This window comes from Carcharodon carcharias, chromosome 1, assembly GCF_017639515.1.
Source record: "Carcharodon carcharias isolate sCarCar2 chromosome 1, sCarCar2.pri, whole genome shotgun sequence".
NCBI lineage: Eukaryota > Metazoa > Chordata > Chondrichthyes > Lamniformes > Lamnidae > Carcharodon > Carcharodon carcharias.
The window spans coordinates 189,617,606-189,635,069 of record NC_054467.1 but is presented as its reverse complement, the minus strand read 5'-3'; the positions used below and the strand labels follow the sequence as shown (position 1 = coordinate 189,635,069).

Sequence of the window (17,464 nt, the reverse complement as noted above, 5' to 3'; positions counted from 1 at the left end):
TTGACACCTCATTTTTAGGTATGCCTGGTGCTGCTCCTGGCATGCCTTCCTGCTCTCTTCATTGAACGAGGGTTGATCCCCTGGTTTGATGGTATTGGTAGAGTGGGGGATATGCCAGGCCATGAGGTTACAGATTGCGTTCGAGTACAATTCTGCTGATGGCCCAGAGCACTTCATGGATGCCCAGTCTTGAGTTGCTAGATCTATTTAAAATCTATCCCATTTATGTCCCACCAGGACAGACCCTGCAGAGGGGGCAGCACAGTGGTATACAGTGGGGATGGAGTTGCCCTAGGAGTCCACATCATTGACTCCAGACCCCATGAAGTCTCATGGCATCAGGTCAAACATGGGCAAGGAAACCTCCTGCTGATTACAACATCCATCAGCTGATGAATCAGTGCTCCTCCATGTTGAACACCACTTGGAGGAAGCACTGAGGGTGGCAAGGGCACATAATGTGTTCTGGGTGGGGGACTTCAATGTCCATCACCAAGAGTGGCTTGGCAGAAGCATAATGACAGAGCTGGCCGAGTCCTAAATGACATAGCGGCTAAACTGAGTCTGCGGCAGGTGGTGAGGGAATCAACAAGAGGGGAAAACATACTTGACCTCATCGTCACCTGCCTGCCGCAGATGCACATGTCCATGACAATATCCGTAGGAGTGACCACCGCACAGTTATTATGAAGATGAAGTCCCGTCTTCACAATGAGGGTACCCTCCATCGTGTCGTGTGGGATAGATTTTAAACAGATCTAGCAACTCAAGACTGGGCATCCATGAGGCGCTGTGGGCCATCAGCAACAGCAGAATTGTACTCAAACACAATCTATAACCTCATGGCCCAGCATATCCCCTACTCTACCAATACCATCAAGCCAGGGGATCAAACCTGGTTCAATGAAGAGTGCAGAGGGGCATGTCAGGAGCAGCACCTGGCATACCTAAAAATGGGGTGTCAACCTGATGAAGCTATAACAGAACTACTTGCATGCCAAAAGCATAAGCATCAAGGGCCAAGTGATCCCACAACCAACAGATCAGATCTAAGCTCCGCAGTCCTGCCACATCCAGTCATGAATGGTGGTGGACATTAAATGGGGAGGAGGATCCACAAAATATCCCCATCCTCAATGATGGGGGGGAGTGGAAAAGACAAGGCTAAAAGCACTTGCTACAATCTTCAGCCAGGAGTGCCGAGTGGATGATCCATCTCAGCCTCCTCCAGAGGTCCCCAGCATCATAGATGCCAGTCTTCGGCCGATTCAATTCACTCCATGGTGATATCAAGAAACGGCTGAAGACATTGTATGCTGCAAAGGCTGTGGACCCTGACAACATTCCAGCAATAGGACTGAAGGCTTGTGCTCCAGAACTTGCCACACCCCGAGTCAAGCTATTCCAGTACAGTTACAACACTGGCATCTACCCGGCTATGTGGAAAATTGCCTCAGTGTGTCCTGTACACAAAAAGCAGGAAAAATCCAACCCAGCCAATTACCGCCCCATCAGTAAAGTAAGGGAAGAGGTCATCAACAGTGCTATGAAGTGGCACTTACATAGCTCCCCATGCCCACGCAAAAGATGTAACATCTGCCCCTTCACTTCCTCTTTCCTCACCGTCCAAGGGCCCAAACACTCCTTTCAAGTGAAGCAGCATTTCACTTGCATTTCCCCCAACTTAGTCTACTGTATTCGTTGCTCCCAATGCGGTTTCCTCTACATTGGAGACCAAAAGTAAACTGGGCGACCACTTTGCAGAACACCTGTGGTCTGTCCGCAAGAATGACCCAAACCTCCCTGTCGCTTGCCATTTTAACACTCCACCCTGCTCTCTTGCCCACATGTCTGTCCTTGGCCTGCTGCATTGTTCCAGTGAAGCCCAATGCAAACTGGAACAACAGCACCTCATCTTCCGACTAGGCACTTTACAGCCTTCCGGACTGAATATTGAATTCAACAACTTTAGGTCTTGACCTCCCTCCTCCGTCCCCACCCCCTTTCTGTTTCTTCCCCCTTCCTTTTTTTTTTTCTTTTCCAATAATTTATATAGATTTTTCTTTTCCCACCTATTTCCATTATTTTTAAATCTTTTATGCTCCCCCACCCCCACTAGAGCTATACCTTGAATGCCCTACCATCCATTCTTAATTAGCACATTCGTTTAGATAATATCAACAACTTCAACACCTGTGTTCTTTTGATGATCTGCTCCTATCCTAACACCACACCCCCCTCCACTTCTCCTCCTCCCCCCTCCCCAACCTTAAACCAGCTTATGTTTCCCTCTCCTTGTAAAGAAAGATCAGTTCTGTTGAAGGGTCATGAGGACTCGAAACGTCAACTCTTTCCTTCTCCGCCGATGCTGCCAGACCTGCTGAGTTTTTCCAGGTAATTCTGTTTTTGTTTTGGATTTCCAGCATCCGCAGTTTTTTGTTTTTATACCTGGGTAAGTAGTTAAGGTGTATTCCAGTCCCAAGGTTTAAAATAGTATACAAACTAGTGGTAAAGTTAAAAAAAAATATAAAGATGGAAAATAAATAAGTGAATAGCATAATTAAGTAATTAATGAAAACATATTAAGGAGGAAATGCATCAAGGCTACAACATGTGAGAGCTCCTGGATGCCACTGTGTTCCAGGGCAAACGCGTCTGCAATTAAAAGCTAGCAACTTGAGGAGCTTCGGCTCAGAATTATTGAGCTGGAGGTGGAGATATAGACACAGCGACACATCAAGGGGGGGTGGGGGGGGGGGTGTGTGTGTGTGTGGGGGTGTGTGTGTGTGTGTGTGTGTGTGGAGGTGGTGGATTAACTACTCAGCTCTCTCGGCAGAGTGCATGTATCCCGCCTACAGCTGGGAGATAAAAAAAATTTAGTCTACTTACACAGTACTTTCCAGTTACTGCTAATTACAGACTGGACTAGAATTATCAAGAACAAGATTAACACTTTAAACTCCCCCACTCACCAAAGCCCATTCCAAAGCTGCACTCAGAAGAGCTCCAGAGATTAGGTCAATGACGATGGCTTGATGTTCGATGTTGGGATCACAGTCCAGGGGAGGTAGTGGGAAATGTCAAAGAGTTGGTGCTCAGCCTCTCAAAGTAGAGTTTGACTGACTGTTTAGTTGGCTGTTGTGGGGTTACCAAGTCCAGTTCACAGAATCTTTACAGCGCAGGTGGATATTCAGCCCATTGAGTCTGCACTGGCTCCCTGAAAGAGCATTCGACCTAGTCTCACTCCCCTTCCTTATCCCTGTAACCTTGAGTATTCTCTCTTTTCAGATAGCAATCCAATTCCATTTTGAATACCTCAATCAAACCTGCCTCCAATGCCCTCTCAGGAAATTCATTCTAGACTCCAAACACACTCTGGTGAAAAAGATTTTCTTCAAAACTTTTACTCATTTTGCCAATTATTTTGAATGTGTCTTCTAGTTCTTGATGATACCTTGAATGAGAACAGTTTCTCACTATTTATCCTGCCCATACCCCTCAGGATCTTGAATACCCCCTATGAAGTCTCCTCTCAGCCTTCTTTTCTCCAAGGGAAAAAAAGAGTCCCAACCTTTCCAATCTATCCTCACAGCTGCAGTTCTTCATCCTGTAATCATTTTTGCGAATCTCCTCTGTACTCTCTCCAATGCCTTCACATCCTTCCTCAAATATGGCACCCAGAACTGGACACAGTACTCAAGATGAGGCCGAACTAGTGTCTTATAAGTTCCACATGACCTCCTTACTCTTATGCTCCATGGTCCCATTAATAAAGCCTAATATACTTTATGCTTCATTAACTCTCAACATGTCCTGCCATCTTATGTACATATACACCGAGGTCCCTCTGTACCTGCGTCTCCTTTAGAGTTTCTCCCTTTATTTTATGCTGTCTCTCCATATTCTTTCTACCAAAATGAATCACCTCACACTTCTCTGCATTGAACTTCATCTGCCACTTGTCTGCCCAATCCACCAAAATGTCTATCTCCTTTTGAAGTTCAAGACTATCCTCTTCACAGTTGATAACATTTCCAATCTTCATTTCATCTGCAAATTTTGAAATCATGCCCTCAACACCACAGTCTAGGTCATTTATATATCAGGAAGGGCAAGGATCCCAATAGGGAATCCTGGGGAACTGCACTACATACCTTCCTCCAATCTGAAAAACATTCATTAACCACTACTCTTTGTTCCTGTCACTAAGCTAATTTCTTATCCAATGCCCACTCACCCTTTTAGTCCATGAGCTAGAATTTTTCTCACAAATTGTGTGACACTGTGTCAAATGCCTTTTGAAAATCCATATACACCGCTTCAACTTCACTGCCCTCACCAAACTTCTGTTACCTCCTCAAAAACTCCAGATAGTTAAACATGATTTTCCCTGAATGAATCCATGCTGACTTTCCTTAATTATCCTGCACTTATCTAAGCGAGTACGGAATTTATCCCGAACTATAGTTTCCAGAAGTTTCCCTACCACTAAAGTCAAACTGACTATTCTGTGGTTGCCAGCTTTATCCTTTTTTGAACAAGGATGTAACATTCACAATTCTCCAGTCCTCTAGCACCACCTGTATCTAAGGAAGGCTGTAAGATTATCACTTGTGCCTCTGCAATTTCCACTATCACTTTCCTCACACTACCCTTGGATGCATCTCATCCAGTCCTGGTACCTTATCTATTTTAAGTAGAGATAGCCTTTCTAAAACCTCCTCCTCCTCAATTTAAATTCTTCTGGTGTACCAGTTACCTCCTCTCTCACTTCAGCCTGGGTAGCATCATCTTCATTCGTAAAGACAGGTGCAAAGTACTCATTTAATACTTCCACTATTTCTCCTGTCTCCACATGCAAGTCCCCTTTTTTTATCCCTAATCAGCCCTAATCCTTTTCCCACTAAGAATCACAGAGTACAGAAGAGGCCCATCGAGTATGCACCGACACGTAAGAAACACCTGACCTACCTACTCGTTTATTATTTATGTGCTTATTGAAGACCTTGGGATTCTCTTTCACATTAGCTGCCGGTCTCTTTTCATGCTCTCTCCTTGCTTTTTTTTAAATCAGTTTTTTCACTTCCCCTCTGGTCCTTTTATATTCGGCCTGATTCTCCATTATATTTGCTATCTAACACCTGTTGCATACACACTTCCTCCAATTCATCTTCACCTCTATCTCTCTCATCATCCAGGGCACACTGGATTTATTTGTCCTGCATTTATTCCTGGTGGTTTCATGAGACAACCCAGTCCACAGCCACCTCAAAACAGTCAGACAGCCTTTTCCTCCCATCTCAAATATTTTTCTAATAAACACAAGTTTTGCAGAAAAAAAACTTACCATTTTTGATGACCTTATGATTTTTCTCCTGGGTTGCTTACAGCAGTGCCCAGGTTTAATTCCTTAAGACTCCAAGGTAGTAGAACATAGGAAATGGGATTCGACCCATCAAGCCTGCTCTGCCATTCAATGTCATGGCTGATCTGATTGTGGCCATAACCACCACCGCCCCCCTCTTTCCTGTTTGCCCTTCTCATAACCCTCGATTCCCTTCTAGGTCAAAAATACCCTCTGGAAAACTAGCAGCCCTAACCAGTAGAGAGGTCCGCTCGCTGCTTGACCTTTAATACCAAGGGGAAACCAAACTTGTGTTGATATCTGATAAAACGGACACAAGGGAAAAAGTGAGAATAGAAATCATAGCGATTGTACTCAATGAGTAACCAAATATTACAATATCAAAGTAAACCATGAATACGGAGAGGGCGAGTGGTGTTCCTCCAAGTCCAGCTCGACCGACTAAAAATGATAGAAACGCCAGCTGCCTCGACCTTCCAGAGGCGGTTTGAATTCGAAGCGGAAACGATGCTCTATCGGAATGTTTCTGGAAGTTTCTCTCCCCCCACCCGCAGCATGCTCCACTCTAATTCCAGCCGATGAGTCACCACCCCCTCCCCCTCAGCCTAACCTGCTGGCCGCCGATTTTTTTTAAAATATCGGAAATGGACATCACGTTCACCAATCAACTCCGAGGCAGGGCAGGCGGGCCGGTCGAATGAAAGCAATGTTCCGGACGGTGATAAGATAAATGGACCAATCAACGCCTTGGTAGGCGGGCACTGAAGCAGCTAGCAAGATAGGTAGCACTGGAGAGCGCTTCTGGTTGACGTGTTGGTTTAAAGTACAGGGGGAAAAATTATTTAACGGTAATAAATTCTGGGGTTTCGACTCCAAATGTTTCAAATTCAAAATAAAGCTTGATTGCATGCTTCTAATTTTACCAAGCGCGGTCACCGGATGGAGCTTGTCACTTTTTTAAACACAGTAATTTGGATGTTTTTATACTAATAAAAATAATATATTTTTCCCCCTGCTTCAGAAAGATCGTTGCTGGCTGATCAACGTTTCTGGGGGAAAAAAAATCATGGGTAAAAATTACTATAACATCCTTGGTATCAGCTCTGAAGCCAACGAAGATGAAATTAAAAAAGCTTACAGAAAAATGGCCTTGAAGTTTCACCCGGATAAAAACAAAGAGCCCAATGCCGAGGAGAAATTTAAAGAGGTGGCCGAGGCTTACGAAGTGCTCAGCGATCCCAAGAAGAGATCCATTTACGATCAATATGGGGAAGAAGGTGAGTGTCCTTGAAGCTGGCCGCTTCCATCTCCCCCGCTGCCCCTCGTATACATTCTTGGGCAACGGCCGCTAGGATTCCCTCTCTATCTGACAGACAGTTAAATGTTGCAATCCATTACAAAAGAAATTTAATATAAAAGTGGAAATCCTTGTACAGATAGATTCTTGTTTTCTGCTGAGTGCAGCCTATTTTTCTGAACATTTGTGGTTATTTTTACAACGCCTGCACTCAATTCTGTATAAATGGAAGTTTTATATTTTGCTTGATTTTTTTTAAGGACAGTTTGTGTCATCGATATGTGACAAGGACTCAAAATAACGAAGCTAAAGGGCACTGCTGCCAATTAAAATTAAAGAGCAATGTAAGCAGGTTGGCACATTCTAGTGTCCGATATTATGTTTGGGAGTAGCGTGGTGTTGCTGGACTGTTCTATTAATAAGCAGCTTTTTATTCATTTTTGATTTGTCTAATCTCCAATATTAAATTAAATAAGCCAGAGGTGATTCATTGCTGCCCAACTAAACCACCGTGACCTTTTTTTGGTCCACTGTGTTAACGGTTAATTGGGGAAGTAATATAAATAAATACTTAATATTCCTCATCTTTGGCATCTCCTTTTGCAGAGTTTAAAATGTACAATTGACACGCTTAGCAAACCTTCCGTCCATTAGGCCGTATTTAGGAGAGCTTGCCTTTTTAACCAAGGTGTGTAACTCTTTGAATAATGTTTGTGCTTCAGCAGTTGATTGAACAGAAATGAGACTAACTTGCATTTATAATACTTTTCACAACTTCAGAAAGACCCAAAGCACTTTACAGCTAATGAAGTACTTTTGAAGTGTCCTCACTGTTGTAATATAGGAAATGTGGCATCAAATCTGGGCATAGCAAGCTACCCCAGACAATGTGCTAATGACCAGATTTCCTTTGTGATGTTAGTCAAGAAATAACTATTGGTCAGGACACCAGGGATAACTAACAATCCTCTTCAAAATAGTGCCATGGGATACATTACACCGAAGAGGGTAGACAGGGCCTCTGTTTAACTTCTTATTGAAAGACACCTCTAATGCACTACTCCCTGCATTGGAATGTCAGCCTGGATATTTTGTGCTGCAGGCTTTGGAGTGAGACTTTTAGAAACTGAAACTCGGATAGCCGAAACCCAGAAGGCTTTTGATAAGGTCCCGCCTAGGAGACTGATAATCCAAGGCAGTTTGGCAAATTGGATCCAGAATTGGCTGAGCGGCAAGAAGCAGAGGGTGATGGACGAGGGCTGTTTTTGTGACTGGATGCCTGTGTCCAGTGGGTTTCCACATGGATCAGTGTTGTGTCCCTTGCTGTTTGTGGTATATATAAACGACTTAGACTTGAACATAGGAGGGTTGATCAGTAAGTTCGCGGATGACATGAAAATTGGTGGGTTGGTAAATAGTGAGGAGAATAGCCTTATATTACAGGAGGATATAGATGGGCTGATCAGCGGCAGATGGAATTTAATCTGGATAAGTGTGAGGTGATGCACTTGAGCAGGACAAGCAAGGCAAGGGATGCACGATGAATGGTAGGATCAGAGGGACCTTGGTGTGCATGTCCACCGGTACCTTAAGGTAGTGGAACAGATAGATAAGGTGGGTAAGAAGGCATATGGGATACTTGCCTTTATTAGCCGAGGCATAGAATATAGGAGCAGGAAAGTTTGCTGGAACTGTATAAAATACTGGTTAGGCTACAGTTTGAGTAATGCATGCAGTTCTGGAATCCACATTATAGGAAGGATGGGATTGCACTAGAGAGTGCAGAGGAGATTTACCAGGACGTTCCCTGGGCTGGAGAGTTTTAATTATGAGGAGAGATTGAATAGACTGAGGTTGTTTTCCCTGGAGCAGAGGAGATTGAGGGGGTACATGATTGAGGTGTATAAAATTATGAGGGGCATAGATAGGGTAGACAGGAAGGAACATTTCCCCTTGGTGGAGGGATCAATAACCAGGGGGCATAGATTTAAAGTAAGGGGCAGGAGGTTTATAGGGGATGTGAGGAAGAATTTTTTCACCCAGAGGGTGGTGGGAATCTGGAACTCACTGCCTGAGGCAGAAACCCTCATAATATTTAAGTGTTTGGATGTGCACTTACGAAGCTATGGCATACAAGGCTATGGACCTAATGCTGGAAAATGGGATTAGAATAGTTAGGTACAGACTTGATGGGCCAAAGGGCCTTTTTCTGTGCTGTAGCTCTCTATGACTCTATATTTACTAAAAGAACAAAGCCACAAGGTTCACAGTTTAAACAAAAGAATTCTATTACACAAAAATCAAAGAATATGAACTATAATAATTACACTTTGTCTTAAATAGTCGGGTATATTAAAGGTAAAAATACAATAAACACAAACAATTATACTCTAAATTGAATGTCTTAACTCCACTTACACCCCAAAACCCTCCAGTCAAATACCTATATTCTATCCGTTGATTAACTGTTTGGTCTGGGACTGAGTCCGCAATTCGTGTATGAGCTAAGATTGCTAGGGCCTTCTGTTTGCTTCCAGCAAAGTTGGTTCTTCAGATCTCCTCCAACTTTCCTAAGATTGCAAACTCTCCTTTCAACAGAATGCTCCTGGTTCTGATCTTCTTTAGCTGTGGAGTTTTGTATCGAACACTTTTTTTTCTCTCCTCAGCTTGGCTATACCGGAAATTTAACTTACTCAGTAAAGTCCGTCAGTTAAACAAGGATTGTATTATTTTAGCCGGCATCCAGAATTTCAACTGAATTCTGCTGAAAGAGCTGTTTCCTTCATTCTGCAACTAACATGCTTGAATGGAGAACCATCCCGTGAAACCTTGGTGGAATCCTTATAATTAATTTCTTGACCCTTTTTTCTATTGTTCGTCTCCCAGCCAACCTGGTCACATGATCATTTACTGGAACCCAGCTGGTTTTTTTAAATCAGAAATCAGATCCTAGTTCTTAAAAGGATCACCACCCCACATAAAAATATAGCTTCTTTTTCCCCCAGAAGCACATGTACCATCACAATTGACATTAGTCTTGCATAACATATTGGTACCATTATAGGAAAACGTTATAGTTCAGCGAGTGTGCTTACTTGATTAATAAATCTCTTGTAGAAGGAGATGTTGGGGTGGGTGACAAAAAGCTTGATTAAAGACAGAGGCTCAAAGAGACAATTCCAGAGTTTAGGGCATTTACGGCTGAAGGCATGGTTGCCAGTGCTGATGCACAAGATGCCAGAGTTGGAAGAAAGTAGAGCTCTTGGAGCATAGTGGAGTTGGGGGAAATTAGATTGGAATGTCCAGGACATTGAGAAATTTGAACACACAAATGAGTATTTTAGAACCAAGTCATTGGTGTACTGGGAGCCAGTGTGGGTTGGTGAGAACAGGGCTCATAGGTTGGGACACAGGCAGCAGAGTTTTGGACGAGTTGAAGTTTATGGAAAATGGGAGATGGGTCTCGAACAGAAAGACCTTCGGAAAGCTGGAGGAAATAAAATCATGGATTTCAGTAGCAGGTAAAATGAGGCAGGAGAGGTGAAAGTATGTGGTTTTTGTGATGGAGAGGGTATGGAATCAGATAGGATGGCAGGGTTGCAAGCTGTGATTCAGCCTGGGATCATGGCCAGGGAGGGAAATAGAATTGGTGTTGTGGGAATGGAGTTTGCTGGATGGCTGAAGACAATGACTTTGGTCTTCCCAGTGTTTAATTGGATGAAACTGCAACTCATCCAGTGTCAATCTGACAACACACAAACAATAAAGGGCTTGAGAGACGGTGTCATCAGCTAACTTGTGGAACCTGGCACTATGTATTTGGCTGATGTATCCAAGGAGCAGCCTGTGGATGAGAAATAAGAGGAGGCGAGGCTAGATCCTTGAGGTAGCAGTGCAGAGGCAGCAAGAGAATTCAATGCCGAAATTCTGTGGTTACCACTGAATTAGTGAGATAGGAATTAGATGAGGGCAGATCCACTTAGCTGGACAACAAAGGTGAGGTGCTGGAGGAGAATTATGTGATCAGCGTGTCAGAGGTTCTGATGGATGAAGCGAATTAGCACCACAGTCATTAGAGGATGTCAGTGTTCCACTGCTGAGCCATTTGAGAGGTGCTAATAGGCATTATAGGATATTATGGACACATCTGGGAGTTCACAAACTGTTCAAGCACTGGAGAGAAAAGAGAGGACAGAGATGGGACTGTAGTATGCAGGACAGAGGTCAAGTGAGTGTTTCTTGATTGTGGCCCTGATGAAAGAGTTCTTTAGAAGGGGAGGGGATGCACAAGGTGACCAATCATCCTGGATTTCATGGGATCGTCCCATAATTGAGGCAATTGTCACATGTCCCACATTGTATTTTGTTTCACTTTCCCGTATTTTAGAACTTTAAATGACACCAATACACAGTATACATCTGCAAGTTTGTGCTGTTCTCAGCTGCTTGATCTGACAGGTTTGCCAACCGCAACCCCCCCCCCCCCCACCTCCCAACTCTCACAAGGTTCACCAGCAGCCCCTGTCCACTCATATTGTCCCCCAAGCCAAAATGTCCTTTAACCTGTTTCACTTATAGTTGGTCACCCTGGGCAGACGGTGGGGAGTACCTGAGAAGAGATAACAGTTCACAATGTGAGCTAATGTTGGGGCCATGAAGGGAAGTTGGGTGGTCAGCAGCTTAGTGGGAATAGGGTCGACAGTATGAAGGAACATGGGGGAAAAGCTAAGGAAAAATGTGAGTTCAGGGTTAGGGCAGGAGAATTTAGGTTTGGGAAGGAAGAAATGTGGCAGAGGCAGCTGAATGGGTGGGCTTTCTCTTGGTGACAAGCCAATGAATTGTTGGAGAGAGTGTGGAGGGGGGTTTGAGGAAACAGTTGGCAGTAAAGAAAAGAAGCAAGGGTTATCTTTGCATTCCAGAATTATCCTGGTGTAGTGAGCAATTTTGGCAGAGTTGAACAGAGTCAGATGCTGCTTGATACGATCTAGCCAGATCTAAACCAGTGCACAATGTTATGTTCATCTGCCCCTTTAAACTTAAGGGAACTAGGATGGAGGCTATACTGAGGGAATCACCAGGGTGGGAGAGAGATCAGTGTTGCATTGGGGACAAGGGTATCAGAGGTGATGTAAAGGTGTGATTGAACAAATCAACAGCTGCAAAAGGATTGTGCTGAACAGAGGGCCAAGGGCTAGATTGCTGGGAGTTTGAAATTGTCATTGTAAGTGATTTAGGAGAGATTTTTCCCTGGAGCAGGCAAAGAAGGAAATGAGGTTGAAACGGTTTTATGAGTGAGGAATCTAAGGAAGTGATGAGAGATGGCCTCATCTGTGAATCAGGCAATGCATTAAATAATTAACTTGCATTTATATTATGGTTTTTACAACCTCAGGATGTCCCAAAGCCCTTCAGCCAACGTTGTACATATATATTAATGGGAATATAGAGGCCGTGTGAGACTGATGGGTTGGTCATCTATATGGTTGGGAGAGATTAAGGAAGAACAAGAGGGAGTTACTTAAAACATAGGAATAGGCCATTCAACCCTTTGAACCTGTTCTGCCATTCATTGAGATTATGCCTGATCTGTATCCTGCCTTGGATGTATATACCCTTGTCTAACAAAAATCTATTGATATCAGATTAATTCACCTAAGGTAGGAAGGGAGTTCACACTTCACATAAATAGTTAAGTGTTTTCTAATGTTTGACCTGAATGGCCTAGTTCTGATTTTTAAAGTTATATTCCCTTGGTCTGTTCACTATTCACCATATACCCAAAGATTCACTATTTACCCTATCAATTCTTTTTGCAATCCTAACATCAATGAAATTTTCCCTTAACCTTCTATCTTCCAGAGAATACAAATTTAGTCCATGTAATCTTTCTTCATAATTTAACCCTTGGAGCCCTGGTAACATTATGGTGAATCTGCACTGCAGTCCTTCCTAGACCAGTATGCCTTTTGAGGTACAATGCTCACCACTCTAGGCAGTATTCCACTTATGATCTAACCAGGGCTTCGTATAGATGTAGCAAAGCATCCTTCCCTCTTATAACTAGAGGGTTAGATTTTGAAGCTAACATTCCATTAAGCTTTTGTGATTATTTTTTGTGTGTGTGCCTGGAAAGAGGACAAGGGAGTTGACATGCAGGTTGAATCACTGGGGTTGAGAAGTTCTTTATTGAGGGCACTGGGGGAGGAAAGGATCATGGGTACCTCTGTGACAAATTTGTTGAGGGGCTTGAGTAGGTGGTAGAGAACAAAGATTTTAAAGGAGAGCTAAGAAAGTGTCAAAGGAGTAGGGGGACATAGCCAAAGTGAGATGTGGTAATAAGAGCTACACCATTGTCCAGTCTAGGACCTCTTTGTTTATTTCATGTAGAACAAAACACTTTTTCCTGGCACAGCCCAGAGTTTGAAGTGGGAAAACTGCTGTATATATTTTCACAATTCAAATGGTTATGGTAGAAAAACTTCATATACTTTTTGATATTTTCTCAGTCCTTTCATCATCAGTCAATTTTACTGTCATGACTTAATGCCCAAAACTCTTGAATTTATTGCAACCATATACATGTGCTCTTTCTTCTGAATATAACCAAATGGAAAATAGTTTTACTAAAGTGTTTCAATTATAATGTCAGTATTTTTTAGGAGAGGGTAGAAAATACTGTTTAGAATCTTACAGCAAAACCCAAAGTATAACAGTTTTCGAGTGGAGGGGATTGAGAGAGAATGCAAGACTATATAAACAGGATAACTCCTGATCAACATTATAAACAATATTTCCAAGAAGGTTATTTTGTCAAGTGATGCAACATTATAGTATAATTAGCATGGCATAGTGGTATTTGGCTGGAGCAGATTATTTGTCATGTAGTTTTTTAAAATGGAGTCAGTCCAGGAGTAGGACAGCATTGTGGTTTCTTGAACAGTATTAAATTTCAGTCACAACATATAGATGCTAGATTTCAGTGGCCTACTTGTCTTGCCTAGTGAAGCAACCCACCTGAAATTTGGACTGTCTGAAGTTAATTTGATAATATAGTTAATATTTATATACCAGACCTCAAATGTATTTAGACAGTAAAGTGGACACTAACAGGAAAAAATATTAATGAGGAAAGAGGGAAGAAATACTTTACTAAAGATAAAATATGTACTTTTGTGATTCAAAAACTACATTTCCTTTTGAAGTTTTAACAGTGGCTCTGTTTTATACAAAATAATGGATACTTAACGTTATTTTGGACAACCTTTTCATTTGGTAAACTTTGTTATTTATGGTGTTATGTGAACCACTCCAGAAGTGCCTGCCTGAAAATATTTTCCACAAATCTTTATTCATCATGGGGCAGTTGTGTCTTCCTTCTGCCATATCAGGCACTGAGTACAGTTTTCCATTTTCGTTTGTAATACCAGAACTGTAATCAACAATATGTCAGAATGTGATTTTGTGCATGCTGGTAACCAGAAAACAATAGTTGGGAGGGTGGTTGCATGTGTATATATATATATGATTCAGTTGAATTTATGATATTTTTGAGTGTCAGATGTCACTCAAGAATCAAGTTTTCAGTTAAGTAGCAGAGTCCCACTAAACATTTGAGGTTAAATTAGTATCTTTATTGCAACAGTACAGGATTTGTAGTTATTCTTTTGCCAAAGACTTTAACAGAATCACAACTTCTCACTCAAGCTACATAAAGCTGTCGGTGTGTAAAAACAGGCCAAGGAATATAATTACAAATTTTGTGAAGAATCTGGCCTTGTGACTTTTTATAATCATTGAATATGAAAGTCTAAATGGAAATTGTTTACTCGCAAGTTGAAAGGGCAGGTTTACATTGATGAGCTCAGTATTATTCAAGGAATAAACACATTTTTTGTTTGAAATCTGCCTGTTATAATTTCAGCATCTCAAAGAAGAAAACAGCTTCCGAACTATTAATCTTGTTCTGCAACAAAGTCCTTGTTTAAGATTCAAGTTTTGTGGCAACATTTTAACTGCCTGTTCCTTGAGTCTAAGTTTGTGTGATGGCATACCCATTGGAGTGAAACTCTGGATGGTATAGACTATCTGTAGAATCAATGCTGTGCATTGTTTTAATTCACCAGCAAGCTTTTCTAAAAATATTTTTATTCAGATCTAGTGAATTTTCATTTTTAATCCACAGGTTAGCTTTTGAATAATTTGTATTGAATAATTGTTTTTCTCCCCCACCATTTTGCCACACTGATTCAACTCCATTATTTCATCCACCCATTGCCATTCTATCCTTCAGTGTGTTGCAGACAGGAAGAGAGATGGTGGGATAACCTCCCCCCTTTCTCCTTGTCGCTCACTTGTTTGTAACAAGATCTGCATTTAGAGGGAGAGTTTTACCTTTCTAGAGCTGTGACTTTTAGTAATAAACACAAAGCAGGCTTTCGGGCAAGTTTAAGTCAGAAGAAAATATAACGTTTATTCATACAACACCCTGAAATGTAACACTCCCTCATGCACACAGACAAAAACACACAAGTAAAGATGGATTCTAGAGAATGAAGCATGCAGCTAGAATAGTAACAGAATACCAGAAGCAAAGCAAAGATGTACATGGTGTAGGTCTCAATGGGTGTTCTCTCGCGGTTTTTTGGAGATGAATGGAAATTAGAAGTCTCTGGATTTCCAGACAAGTTTATAGTCGTGTTTCTGCAAAGGTGAATCTTTGCAGGTGAAAATGAATTAGTTCCCCTCACACTGCCTGGGTTGACTGATTGTTAGGCAAGGTTCTGTTCTTCTGGATGGAGGAATGGTACCTCCTGTCCTGATGGTTTCCAGACTGATCTGGATTCTTCCTTGGTGCCTGGAGTAAAAGATTGGTTATCTGAAGAATGTTTTGCTCATGTGACCCCATGGTTAGTACCCCCATTGTCCACATAACTGATTCAAAGTTAAAAGCTATGGCTACACAATGGAGGTTTAATGGTGGCTCTTCATACCTGCTTATGATGAACTGGTTTCTGTACAATTCTCTTTGTTAAGCTTCAAACCTGGAGACATGAATTCTGGACTTGAGTTTTGGTTAAATACCCAGTCAATAGGAGGTGTGAATTCACAAGTGGTTTCGCAGTGTGAATTTCTATTCAAGGGAGGGCATTCCACCCACGGTCATTTATATTTTAAGAATTTTCCAGATGCATGCTCAGACATGAGTTAATTCTTTGTCTCAAAATCACAAAAGGTCACCTGACTCTCAGTGGCCATCTTGGGCAGCATTTTGACAACTTTTTAAAATTAATTTCAAAAAATCCACATTGACTAAAGTCTGTATGTTAAGACCATAAGACATAGGAGCAGAAATTAGACCATTCGGCCCATTGTGTCTGCTCCGCCATTCAATCATGGCTGATAAGTTTCTCAACCCTATTCTCCCGCCTTCTCCCCGTAACCTTTGATTCCCTTACCAATCAAGAACCTATCTATCTCAGTCTTAAATACACTCAATGACCTGGCCTCCACAGCCTTCTGTGGTAATGAATTCCATAAATTCACCACTCTCTGGCTAAAGAAGTTTCTCCTCATCTCTGTTCTAAAAGGTCTTCCCTTTACTCTGAGGCTGTGCCCTCGGGTCCTAGTCTCTCCTACTAATGGAAACATCTTCCCCACATCCACTCTATCCAGGCCTTTCAGTATTCTGTAAGTTTCAATCAGATCCCCCCTCATCCTTCTAAACTCCATCAAGTATAGACCCAGAGTCCTCAAACGTTCCTCATATGTTAAGCCTTTCATTCCTGAGATCATTCTCGTGAACCTCCTCTGGACCCTCTCCAGGGTCCTTCCTGAAATTGCTCACAATATTCTAAATGTGTCTGACCAGAGCCTTATAAAGCCTCAGCAGCACAAAGGTAGTTGGCAGGTATGATGTGGTGGGCATCACGGAGACATGGCTGCAAGGGATCAGAACTGGGTGCTAAATATCCAAGGATATACATCCTATCGAAAAGATAGGCAGGTTGGCAGAGGGGATGGGGTTGGTTTGTTAGTAAGAAATGAAATTAAATCGATAGCAAGAAATGATGTAGGGTCAGATGATGTAGAATCTGTGTGGATAGAGTTGAGGAACCGCAAAGGTAAAAAAACAACCATAATGGGAGTTATGTACAGGCCTCCGAACAGTAGTCAGGATGTGGGGCACAAGATACACCAGGAGATAGAAAAGGTGTGTAAGTAAGGCAAGGTTACAGTAATCATGGGGGATTTCAATATGCAGGTAGACTGGGAAAATCAGGTTGGTAGTGGATCCCAAGAAAAGGAATTTGTGGAATGTCTACGAGATGGCTTTTTGGAGCAGCTTGTGATGGAGCCCACTAGGGAACAGGCAATTCTAGATTTAGTGATGTGTAATGAGACAGATTTGATAAGGGAGCTTAAGGTGAAGGAACCCTTAGGCGGAAGTGACCATAATATGATAGAATTTACCCTGCAATTTGAGAGGAAACAGCTGGAACCAGATGTAACGGTATTACAGTTGAATAAAGGCAACTACAGAGGCATGAGGGAGGAGCTGGCCAGAATTGACTGGGAGATGAGCCTAGCAAGAAAGACAGTGGAACAGCAATGGCAGGAGTTTCTGGGAGTAATTTGGGAGACACAGCAAAAATTCATCCCTAAGAAGAAGAAGCATACTAAAGGGAGGACGAGGCAACCACAGCTGACAAGGGAAGTTAGGGACAGCATAAAAGCTAAAGCGAAAGCATACAATGCGGCGAACAGCAGTGGGAAACCAGGAGATTGGGAAGCCTACAAAGACC

The 17,464-nt window shown here is 42.3% G+C and overlaps 1 protein-coding gene across 3 annotated transcripts in view; it reads left to right on the top strand.

The window, feature by feature from the left end:
- The first annotated feature begins 6,081 nt into the window (after positions 1–6,081).
- Positions 6,082–17,464, top strand: part of dnajb5 (DnaJ heat shock protein family (Hsp40) member B5) — a 61,864-nt gene continuing 50,481 nt past the window's right edge. Inside the window, exons 1-2 of one of the 3 annotated variants that reach the window (XM_041196145.1) lie at positions 6,082–6,213; positions 6,387–6,642. In XM_041196145.1, the coding sequence (XP_041052079.1) occupies positions 6,432–6,642 (211 nt within the window). In that variant the 5' untranslated portion in view covers positions 6,082–6,213; positions 6,387–6,431. The remainder of the gene's footprint in view (positions 6,214–6,386; positions 6,643–17,464) is intronic. The other 2 variants (XR_005944050.1, XM_041196140.1) reach the window with 2 other exon arrangements.